The sequence below is a fragment of the Amphiprion ocellaris genome, chromosome 19 (genome assembly GCF_022539595.1).
Source record: "Amphiprion ocellaris isolate individual 3 ecotype Okinawa chromosome 19, ASM2253959v1, whole genome shotgun sequence".
Taxonomy (NCBI): Eukaryota; Metazoa; Chordata; class Actinopteri; family Pomacentridae; genus Amphiprion; species Amphiprion ocellaris.
Window position 1 is genome coordinate 29,020,785 of NC_072784.1, and position 12,159 is coordinate 29,032,943.

The 12,159-nt window shown below is 42.3% G+C and overlaps 1 protein-coding gene across 14 annotated transcripts in view; it reads left to right on the forward strand.

The window, feature by feature from the left end:
* cep112 (centrosomal protein 112) overlaps window positions 1-12,159 on the forward strand; it is a 162,505-nt gene that overhangs the window by 110,004 nt on the left and 40,342 nt on the right. For 13 of the 14 annotated variants that reach the window (XR_008599752.1, XR_008599753.1, XM_023267140.3 and 10 more), the window contains one exon: window positions 1,904-2,053. Coding sequence is in view for 11 of the 14 variants with exons in the window: in XM_023267140.3 (XP_023122908.2) it covers window positions 1,904-2,053 (150 nt within the window). In the remaining 3 variants the exon portion in view is untranslated. Of the gene's footprint in view, window positions 1-535; window positions 630-1,903; window positions 2,054-12,159 lie in introns of those variants that run through there. The other variant, XR_004847105.2, reaches the window with a different exon arrangement.

Sequence of the window (12,159 nt, forward strand, 5' to 3'; positions counted from 1 at the left end):
AGTCAGACAAAAAGCAAACAAAATGACAAAAATGAGAAATAACATGACAAAAACATGAGAGGAGCGACAAAAGTCAGACAAAAAAGAAAAAAACGAAACAAAATATTACAAAAATGAGACACAAAATGACAAAAGAAAAATGAACAATCTAATATTTTACTTTATGATCAAAACAACTTGTCATGGTCTAGAAATTATTTTAAATTATAGTTTTACAAATTTACATTTTGCAGTTAATGTCTACGCTGTAATTTTTACACTTCACAAAGTTGTCCCATGGGCCAGATTGGACCCTCTATTGGGGCGGTTTTAGCCCACGGGCCGCATGTTTGACACCCATGAGTTAAATCAAGTGTAGTTAATGGATGAAAACAGAGAAATATTAGTATTCAATAAGTTGTAGTTGAATTTTCTGTTGATTAACTGATTGATTCATTGACAGATTGTTAGAGTTTCAGGTGTATGTAGATGTGCATGCTGATGCTAAAACTACCTGTTAACACCTCAGTACCTTTCTGTCATTTCCATTTAACAGATTACATTAATTCAACATCAGCCGCCTTGTATTCTCTCCATGCAACGCTGCAGAAACACCTCCTCTCTGCGGCGTGGCCTCGGTTTTTCATCTGCATCTTTACAAGCAGGTGAATAAACAGCAGACATGCTCGTTCCTCCCCTTTCTTACCTCAGGTTCACGGAGAGCCCAGCCTGCCTTTAGCCCTGAACAGAGATGCTAGCAGGCTGGGAAAATAGACGAGTCTCACCAGACCAATTATAGACTTAAAAAGGCCTGGCTGGCTATCAGACGGAGAAAGACGGAGGTGCTGTGTTGTGTATATATACAGGAATAACAAGACAGACAGCCGAGTTCACTGGTTTAGAGTCCCGCCGCTGCCTGAGGGCTGAGGACCAGCAGATGCAGGGAATCTATACTGCAAAAATAATTATTATGCCCGCAAATGATGTTCCCATAATAGTGTGCCATTTGTTGCTTTCATGTGGCTGTCCCGCTGACAAAATAAGCCTAATCTCCCCCTCACCCCCCCACTGTCTCTTTCTATCTGTGGTCGACCCGCATCGCTTCAACTCCCATACTCCCACACAGTGTGCAGATTCCAGCAGGGCTAGTCCTCCAGAGTTTGAACACGGTAAACAATTATCTGTCTAGCCCAAAGCTAGCAGCAGCACTGCCCCCCACCCACCCACCCACCCACCTCTCCCTTCCTCTCCCCCTCCCTGCCTTCCCTCTCTCTCTCTCTCTCTCTTTTACTCCCTCTCATCTTTCCCCAGCCTTTCTCTGACAGTGGCTTAAATAGAATGTTAATTTTGACTGGAGGTTTTCAAAGCCGAGGCACTTCCTTTTCATCTTGGTGTGCACCGCAAGTTCAGCAACACAAAGTCACTCTGCTCTTCAAAAAGGAAGTTGTTTTTTCCTTCCTGTCTGGTTTTTTTAAACTCCCTCTTCCCTTTTCTCTCCCTCTCTCTTCTGTCTCGTCTCAAAAAAAATAGACATGAGACTCTGGGAAAAGCGGCGTTTCAAGGTGATTGTTGCCGCCATCCCGAATCCATGACAAATGTGAAATGCATTTTCCATCTGATGCAAGTCTTTTTGTGAGACCAACGAAATGAAACAAATCAGAACAGCATTTTGTTTAGTGAACATATTTTGCATTTTCCTTCCGGCAACAGGTTTTCTCTCTTTGATCGCGTTCCTGTGTCACTTGTTTCAAACATAAGCATAGAAAGTAAGTTAACTATGCACTGGTAAAACAGTTAGTAGAGGAGGCTTTTTGTTAGTATCCCAAGTTATTTGTTTATTTACTTACCGACCAGTTCGGGCTACTGGTCTGCTGCCTGAATCCTGTGTCCTGAATTCCCCCGTCTCTTCTTTCCTCACCTATAGCTGATTGCAGAGCTGCAGACGTCTGTATGCGACTCGAAGGAGGAAACTGTTCGTCTGCAGCAGGCGATGGAGAAGCAGCTGAAGGAGGCGAACGCTCGGTGGGACCAGGAGAGGAGGACGATCACCCAACACGCAGATGAGGCCAACAAGGTCAGCGATGGACACAAACCACACATTTAACCTCGTCTACTAACCGCATCTGTTGCACTTTTTTAACGTTATAGGATGCAGTATGTTGGAAAATTGTCCAAACGTCACTCAGGTTATGAGTCATTCCAGAACTGGAGGACATTTTACGTCCCACCCATCAAATTTCAAATAATCCATGTACAAAATACTAAAATATGCAGTTGTTGTGTAAATGTTCTTGTCCTGAGACCAAGTCTAAATAAACTAGGAGAAAACAATGTTTGAAAATATTGAAAATACCAAATAAATCTGGAGTTTCCCATAAAATGACATTTTTCTCTTGTCCACCCCGATGATGACCAAATTGAATCTCAAATAAAACAGTTAAAATGACATTTAAAGCTCCTTTTTTTATGTTATTTTTTTCATTGATGTCTCTTGTAATTGTGGGAACATTTCTTTCAAACAACATAATATTTTAAATAGTAATTACTATGCATGGAATGTGTCCCACAACATGTTTGCATAACCTTTTTAGCTGGTAGAAAAAGAAGAAAACAGTGGCATAACATTGTCAGCCTTGATTGAATGTCTCACTCTACCTCATATTATCAGGATCAGACTAATTCTTTGGACTGTTTTCCATCAGTCAGTTTGTCCTCTTGGTCAGCAGTAACAGCAGCTAAATATCTAGCTTCTACTGCTGAGAAAAAGATCACATTAGCATGGATTAGCAACCCTGTTACTGTGATTAGAGTAGGGTTAGCAAACAACACAGAAAACATGGAATAAAAATGCTGCCATTGATGTGGAAGCTGAGCCAATCCATACCTATTATTGATGAATATGGAGCAGAAAACTGTAAAAGAGAAGGTTTATTTTTCAAAAATTTTGAATCCCAAATGTCCTCCAATCCTGGAATGACTCTTATATTGTTAGAAATAATTGAACAAATCATAATAGACTGTCAGTGAGTGAAAAGCAGCACTCTGAAAAACTTCCTGACCACAATACGTCTGCATTATCGGGATTTGTGGCACCACATTAAATTGAAGACACAAAATCTGCAATAAAGATCACCCCCTCTAAGTAATACAGTATTATAAAAGCCCTACTAGCAAGGTTTACTTATTTTGAGTACGTGAAATACATTAAAATCTGGGATTCGGCGCTGCAATTTGCAGTAACTGATCATTTCACATTGCTTTGCAGTAATTAGTCAGAGCCACATGTTAAAGTTCTGTGAAAAATGACTTCATAACTAATTTTTCTGACTTTTTTTAAAGTTGGGAAACACTGATGCTTCCTCAGTTTGGTCCATGTCAAGTCTGAGTTGCATTTTCATCAACAAATCTGATCAGAATCCAGAAAAACAAGTTGCTCTGTCCTATAAAACATCTTGTCACTGCGAGCATAAATCTGAACACACATTTGTTAAATAGATCCCATATTATTGTATGTATTTAATTAAGTTGCATTATTCTCCCACAAAACTCTGGCTTAATACAAGTTCACAATTTTATAGTCAGTAAATGTAAAAACATTATCAACTATAATTGATGATATTTAGCAAATGCACCAGTCTGTCTTCACGGTGCTTCACATTTTACCTATCAGCTGTGCATACTTCCTGTCCTATAGCAGTGCTGTCTGTAGGCCTTTAGACTCAGAGAATGGGGGGTATGTCAGTAAACTTCATCCTCTAAAAAAGCCTTGTCTGGATTTGACTTTTATAGACTAGACGCGGGTCGCTTGTCTTTTGTTAAAGCGCAGTCCCAGTTTGCATGCATGTGCTCTGTCACTTTTATGGCTAGCTGCAAACTCCATAGTGTCTTTAAGTGGTGTGTGCTCTGTGTCTGGCTGAACCTTATAAATGTGTCTGCTGCACCCCACTTCTTCAGTCTGCATCGTTACTGTCGTTTGTCTTTTGCTGTTCAACTTTACGCTGGGGCTCCGTTTCTCAGCATTCAACAGTTTTTTCCTCCTTTGTGTTTATTTCTTTAAAACTGGCCTAAACAAACACATCTTGAACAATAGTTGATATAAAGTTATTTGCATAGCCTTTTAAACTGCAGTGGTGGAAAAATGTTTTCAGACATCCCGTGCATTTCTGAAATATCACATTAAGAATCACTCTTAGGTCTTCAAGTGTAATTTCTTTTAGTACAGTCACAGTCAAAATACTAAACAAATTCTAAAAAAAGCCATTAAAAACTTAAAATTGATTGGTTCCATATTGGGTCGTTTTGGTACCAGTGATCCACTACTGAAGGTCGTGTTTTTTGTTGCCGTGCTTCGTGGCTATATAAAGCCAGAACATTTGAAAGTTCTTCAGAGACAAAAATGGCTAAAACAAGGAACCTAATGCAGGAAACATGCCTCAAAGTACAAATTCTCAGCCAGGAATGGTACAGCTGCTGCCAGATAGCCAGGAAGTGCAGATGCAGTCCTTCAGCAGGTGGATTCACTCTGCAGAAATACAGACCAACCAACAGCTTGGAAGGCAAACCAAGATCTGGGTGTCCAAGGGTTTCTTCATCAAGAAATGAATGCATCCTGATCCGCATGGGCAGGGAAAACCTCCGAATGACATCACAGCAGTTTCAGCAGCAGCGGTCAAACCAAGCTGGTGTCCAGTGTTCCACCTGCACTGTACGTGTCCGACTTTTAGATCATGGCTTAAGGTCCTACAAGGCTGTCAAGAAGCCCCTGATCAATGACAGACAGAGGTTAGCCCGGCATGGTTGAGTCCAAGCACACGAGAACTGGACAGCCGGGAACTGGAAAAAGATTCTGTGGTCAGATGAGTCCAGTTTCCAGCTTTATCTTCCTCCTGCTAATGTGAGGGTACGCAGAAGGCCAGGAGAAGCATTATCTCCAGCATGAACAGTACTTACTGTCAAGCATGGTGAAGGCAGCATCATGGTTTCAGATGCATGAGTGCTGCTGATGGTCATCTCTGTCATTCTTCAAACCCACATGCTCCCTTCTGCACATGCTCTGTTCCGTCTAGGTCAAAGCTGGATGTTTCTACCAGATAAGGCTCCTTGAACACATCCAGGACCAGTAGAACTTAGCTGCAGGAGCTCAGCATCCAGGTCTTAGAGTGTCCAGCTCAATCCCCGGACATGAGCCACGTTGAAAATCTGTGGTGGATTATCAGAAGGTCTGTTTCAAAGCTTAAACCAAATAATTTTTAAAAATTAAAGCAAAAATTCAAGAAAAATGGGACAAGATTACCTAATAGCAGGACTACTAAAAACTAATTTGATGATGTGATGGTTCATTTATTTTTTGTTCAGTTTTGAACACATTCTCTGTTACTTGTTTACTTTGATACCGACAATTTTGAGAACTGACATATTGAAACTGTCAAGAATTTAGTTATCATTTGTATTTGTTTGTGTCTGTCTAATGCAGCCATACCTTTTGAAACACAAAAAGATTTTTCCACAAATATTTCACAAAAATGTTTGAGATTGTGTAAAATTTCAAGGGTGTCCGAAAACTTTTTTCCACCGCTGTGTGTTATCTTGTATAAACTGCAGCCCTCCCTAAAGCATGTGGACAAAACCATATTTAGTTCATTTGATCAGTTCTTCCTGATCCTCCCTTTATGCAGATTTCTGTCTTGCTATCAGAGGATCTTTTATCCTGCCTCTTCCCTAGCAACCGGCCTGGAACACAGCAGCGGCAGCAGTTGATTGGGTGTGGCTCACTAAATAAAGAGTTGTGCCTGGGATCAGGACATGTTTCCCAACACAACCTTGTCTGTTTGTGGCTGCAGCTGCCTCGTATAGTGAGGAGGCAGGTCTGTTCTCCTCCCAGGCCCTGGCAGCCGGGCCCCTCGCTCAGAACTGGGTTTCCTCCGATGAAGCAGCTCGTCCAAATAACTCCTAAATGTTCTCTAGACATGACTGACAGTAGCGGCTGACGGCGTTCCATTCAGGCCAGATCCAGCCCGGCTGATGCAGCTTTATCTTGGGAAGTACAGGCCTCTTCGGAAATTTGCCTTAAAATGACACGTTTCCCTCGACAGCGTGTTCACATTATGATGAATAAAGCTCCAGGAAGTCATTTTTTAACTGGCACTTTGTGACACAAAGACACAGAGATGCGAAGCACAGTAGAAAATGAGCTGCTGGCTTTTATTTTTTAATGAAGCGTCACTCCATATTCACTCAGGAGCAATTTCTTTAATGCACTTTTTAATTCTGTCTCACAAAAAGCTCTGTAGAACATCGGAGTTACCCATTCACTGGCTTTACTTGTGTCTAAATGGAGCAGAAAGACCTTCTATAATTCAGATTTTCCACACATTAGGGCATTTTTCTTACTATAATATCAATCAAATATTCGTCAGGACTTGAATGTGACTTTCAGGGAGACTTGGCAGACTTGTAGCTCGTATTGTGGCTTCATTGCTTGTAATGTCAGTGTGTCTTCCCTGTCGTAGGCGGCGTTACAAGACTCAGGCCTTGGCATCTGTGTTGGGAGCAGACAACAGCTTTCTCCTTCCATTATCTGTGTCCTCATTATTATGATCCCCCCTGTATTAACCACCCGCTAATGAGACTCCAATTAATTGTTGAAATGCTTATTAAAGGCCAGACATGAGGGGGAGAGGAGACTCAGCAGCGGGGGAGAGGAAGGTTAGGCTGGTCAAACAGCAAATAAAGAAAATAAAGAAACACGATGAAGATTTGGTGAAAACTCAGAAGAAGAAGGAGAAGAAGCAGAGGGGAAGATGGGAAACCGTGAAGGGGGAGAAAGGAAGGAAGGCTGAAGAAAGTGTGAGGATTGAGACGAAAAGCAGAAAAGAAAGAAATGGCAGAGAGCTGTCAGCGAGCCGTCGGAGAGAGTGTCGCCTGCTGACATTGTTTCCATGCTGCTCACTTCAAAGGCCTCGGATTATGAAGAGAGCGAGGGGCTTCAGACAATGGGAGGGGAAGAAAATAACATCAAAGTTAGCCGCGCATTTGAATTGGGATAATCCCAAAACAGTTGTTCTGAATGCATGCTGCACCGGATCAGATGTCCCTTTCTTTTTTCTTTTTTTTTTCCTTTCGCCAGCCCTATTCTGCCATTTCTAGCCTGAATTTAGCTCCCTCTGCAGCTCTACTGTACTTCTTAAATGTGGGTGTTAACTGGAGAGACCTTTGTATCTCGTAAAGCCCTTTTTTAGAATGACGGTAGTACAGTTAAGTATGCTCATTATCTGGGTTTTTTTTTTTTTGGGACGTGACGTTTAGGTGGAGGACTATATTTGTGTGGTCTGCGTGGGAGCATGTTATGTGTGCAAGTGTACATGTAACTAGCATGAGCGCTTGACTGTCTGCTTGGCATGTTGCTGCAGACTCTCGGCCGCACTTTGTTAGAATAGCAAATAGACTAAGACTAAACAGACTTGAAATGAGCACTCTCTCACAAATATCGAAAGAAAAATACTTCTTTTTTTTTATGTGAATGGGATTCTAATGTCTACCAGCCACTTTCAGCTCATTGTTTGAGGTTCTCCTTCACCTTACCTTTGTTTCCTGTGAATCATCTCCAGTGTGGAGTGCAGTCGGAGCAGGTAGTGACCCACTGTTCCCGATTCTGTTAAATTTAGGTTACCAATTAGCTCATAACAGTAGGCGAGGCAGGAGTGGGCAGTTTTAATGCACTGGAACCAAGCCGATGTCAAAGGACCGAGGAAGGTGAGAGCAAGATGAAAGCTTTGTATTTGCTTTCATCTGTCCAGTCTATTCATATCAGGTAAGGGGAACGGTGAGGGCCGCTGTAGCTCGCTGGGACGTCGCCAGCGTTCGGGTCGGACGATTATTCACTTCCTGGTGTCATCTGTTTCCCCACTTGTGGTTTTTGTGGTAGAGCGTCTCCATTCCGGTTTTCCTTTGATGATACTCAGGAATTAGAGGTGGACGTGAAGTTTAATGGTGAGGTTATTAGGAGTGCTCGGTGTGTGTTTGTGTGTCTGCAGTGTTTTCGTGTGTGAGATCGTATGTATGAGTGTGAATGTGCAGCTGCCAAATCTGACAGAACTGAAGCCCACATTAGCCTGCCAAGAGAAAGGTACAAAGACACACACACACACACACACACACACACACACACATACACCATATCTTTCCAACTCTGTGTCTTCGAACTCTTTCTGTCTCAAACTCTCTGTCTCCGTGCACACACACACCAGCACACATGCTCACCTCGCCCTGCCAAAAGGGAGAGGTGGCTGGTGAATAAACAATGGCACTCCGCCCATAGTGTCACCCGCCTGGGCTTTGATCAGCACCGCTGTTCCTGCTCCCCACAGCAGTGCTTCCTGTCTTTCTGCCTGCCGAATGCTGCCACGCGTGCGCATAAACATGCACGCACACACACACACCTCCAACTTAGTGTTCATACACTCTCTCTCTCACATTTTCTCCTCAGTAAGTCTTTATCTGTGTCTTTCTGTCCCTCCAACACTCACACAAACATAGCTTTGAGTTAGTGCCCTTGTCTCTACTGTACATCTTTCAGTAGTATTGTATTGTCTGACACACACACACACACATACACACACATACACACACACACACACAGCGATACACACCTTTGATCCGGGCTCAACCAGGAGTAGTTTCTAGTACAAGTCAAAGAGAAGGGAGAAGGTCCTGTTGTAGTGTCCTCTGGGTGAAGTGACAGCAGACACATTACATAATGCATCAGTGACCATTGTCTCCCAGTGTTTGAGGATGACAGTGAATATATGAGCTGCACTGTTCTTTGTGCACCATGCTGTGGACTTCTTGGTCAAATTTACAGTTGGTGTGGTTCATGGCGTCAAGGTGCCGGGCCTCTGTACATGCATAATAATAATCCTGCACACACAAACATGCACGCGTTGAAGGGGGCTAGTTGTAGCAGCTGCAGTTTGTCTGTAGTTATGTATGCATTAGTTTCTGAGGGGGTTGAAAGGATGACTTTGCCTGTGGGAAGGAATGGCAGCAGTGGATCAAGAACAGGTGTGCTGGAGACTCTCTGTTGAAGAGGCAAAGAGCCGCTTCAGTCGTTGTGTGCATGCGAGTGTGCGGTTGTCTTCCCTGCTCGTGTGTCCGTCCACGTCCTTCAGCACGTCCACGCTCTCCGTGTCAACCTTGAACCGCACGTTTGTTTACTGAACTTTCTTAACCATCTGTGTTCCTATCGCTTTCTTCTTTTTTCTGTGTGTGTGGGCATAAGTAATGATATCTATTTGTATTTGAAAGTATAGTAAGAGTATTACTGCGGCCTGGTGGTTAGCACTGTCGCCTTACAGCTAGAAGATCCCCAGTTTGCATCCCGGCCCTCCTGGGATCTTTCTACATGGAGTTTGCATGTTCTCCCTGTGCATGTGTAGGTTTTCTCCGGGTACTCCAGGTTCTTCCTGTAGTGCTAAAACATGCTGAGATCAATTGGTGAACCTAAATTGTCTGTAGGTGTGAGTATGAGTGTGATGGTTTCTCTGTGTAGCCCTGTGATAGACTGTTACCTGTCCAGGTGAACCTTCGCCCTAAGTCAGCTGAGATAGACTCCAGCCCCCCGCGACCCTATTGAGGTGTTTAGATAATGGTTGTATGGATGGATGGATGGATGAATGGATGGATGGATGGATGGATGGATGGAGTATTACTGCTAAACCCACTGAGGATCAACAATCTAGTCTTGTTAAATTTTTGTTTTGTTTTATCATTCCAAAAAGCCCTAAAACTCTGCTTTTCCAAGATCACGCTAGCTATGCAAAATGAAACTGCAGAGACAAAAAAGTGATGGAAATGTCAAGGCGTTTACTGACTAAACTAGGTTTTAAAGGTGACTGGATACTGCTGAGATCACGAGAGAATCCTTCTACCATCCACCAGGCCTGAAGTTATGGGATTACGACTGTGTCACGGTTTGTTGGAGGCTCAGGTGGTTCTGTAAGGAACTGCTTTCAGCTGTGTTTGTGTTTCAGATGTGATGACAGTCGATTGTGAGTCTGTGGTTTGATTGGTAGAAGTCAGACAGCGATAGACACGTTTGATCCAATCACATACCAAGTATTTCTTGAAAATGCCTTTTTTAGTTTCCTAGGATGACCTCTGGCTCATCATGATAGCAGGATATTGGAATTACATCCCTTTGAGAGTAAATCTGTGGTTTCATCAGAAATGGCAATAAATTCAATGATATCGACATTTACCCGGTAGATGCTCCAGTGATTGGACCCTATACTCTTCCATAAGTGGGTCAAAAATGGCCCGTATAAGAATCAATCTGGTTTTTTACCATTTTGGTTAAGAATAATCATTTGTATTATTGTTTGTTTTATATTTTGGTCCATACAATTTCACATTTGAAATATGTTTATTTTTCACTTTACAACACATTTTGAACATTTTGATGATTGAAAAAGAAGAGTATTACACAGAATAGCAGTAGAAGACTGTCAATGTCCATTTTCTTTTCCTCCAGCTGTTGCTACTCTCCGTCCCTCCATCACCTCTTGTATGATTATTATAAGTGATTAAGAGCTTAGGATAGTAAATATTACAATTTCGTTCAGTTTATCTGCTTCAGAGACATTTCTGAAACCACAGAGTGATGACAGACAGAGAGAGGAGGCTGCCTCAGACCTGAAGTAGAACATTTAATTTATCAATAATCAGTCGATTGAAAATACCGATAGTCTGAGAAAATGACAAATACCGGTCACAATAATCAGCCAGGCCCATGATCAGTCTATCCCTGCTAGAACTATGTTGCATCTCGACATATTTGTGAAGGCATCACTCGCTGCCGTTCTTTCTCTTTCACTCTCTTTGTGTATCTGTGCAAACTCCCATCAGCCTTTATGTCCCTTTACATGCGTGTGCGTGCAGCTCCACGCGTGTGCATTGTGTTGGCTGATTGATGACTTTTCCGGCTGTGGGCAGATTCCCGGCAGCGTTTGATCCGCATATCAGAGGAGGTGGAAGTAGGAGAAAGATAACATTCCCGGATGCTACAAGGGAACGTGGGAAGCAGAATAGCTCACAGAGACCATGCAACAATTACTCACCAAACCACAAGCCTAATGCTGAGTACAAAGAACCCATGACGGCCTAATATCTTGTGTGTGTCCTTGGCTGGAGCGCCGCTGTTTGAAGGATCCCATGTATAGTTAAAGCTGTGTGATCACTAGGGGGCAGAAATACTGAAAACACACGACCCTGGAATGCTATTGTGCTGTCATGTTGTTATGGCTTCCGTGTTTTTTTTTTCTATACTGGGGCTTAATTAGAGCGCTGAGAGTCAAATGTATAGTAGAATGACCATAAACAGCTTAGATTCAGCACAATAACTGATTAATTCACATTAACAAAATGATTATTTATCATGTGAATCAACCACAGATTGTTTTAATGTACACAACCGTTCAAAAGTTTAGGGTCACTTAGAAATGTCCTTCTTTTTGAAAGAAAAGCAATGAGGATAACATTAAATGAATCATAAATCCAGTCTAGACATTAATGTGGTAAATGACTATTCTAGCTGGAAACAGCTGATTTTTAATGGAATATCTCCATAGGGGTACAGAGGAACATTTCCAGCAACCATCACTCCTGTGTTCTAATGCTACATTGTGTTAGCTAATGGTGTTGAAAGGCTCATTGATGATTAGAAAACCCTTGTGCAGTTATGTTAGCACATGAATAAAAGTGTGAGTTTTCAAGGAAAACATGGAATTGTCTGGGTGACCCCAAACTTTTGAACAGTATTGTATAGTAGACGGTGTCCCTAAAGTCTGGACACATAGGAAATCTCATTAACTCAAATTTTTTTGCCTTCACAGATTAAATATGGCTTTGTTGAAAGAAGAAAGAGTTGAACTGGTACTTCTCAGTGGAGGTGAAGGATGGACATATTGCAATATAGCACATGGATTTAATGCACGTCATCCAAGGAGGATTCCACTTGGCTTTTCCACGGTGGTGAAGGTGGTTAAAAAGTTTAAAGAAGCGGGCAGTGTCATGGACAAACCCCGGTCTGGATGACCAAATGTATCAGCCGAAGCTAAAGAATTGGTCATGGCTAAAATTCATTCTAGCCCCAAAAAAATCACTTCCCTAACCCTAACCCTATCT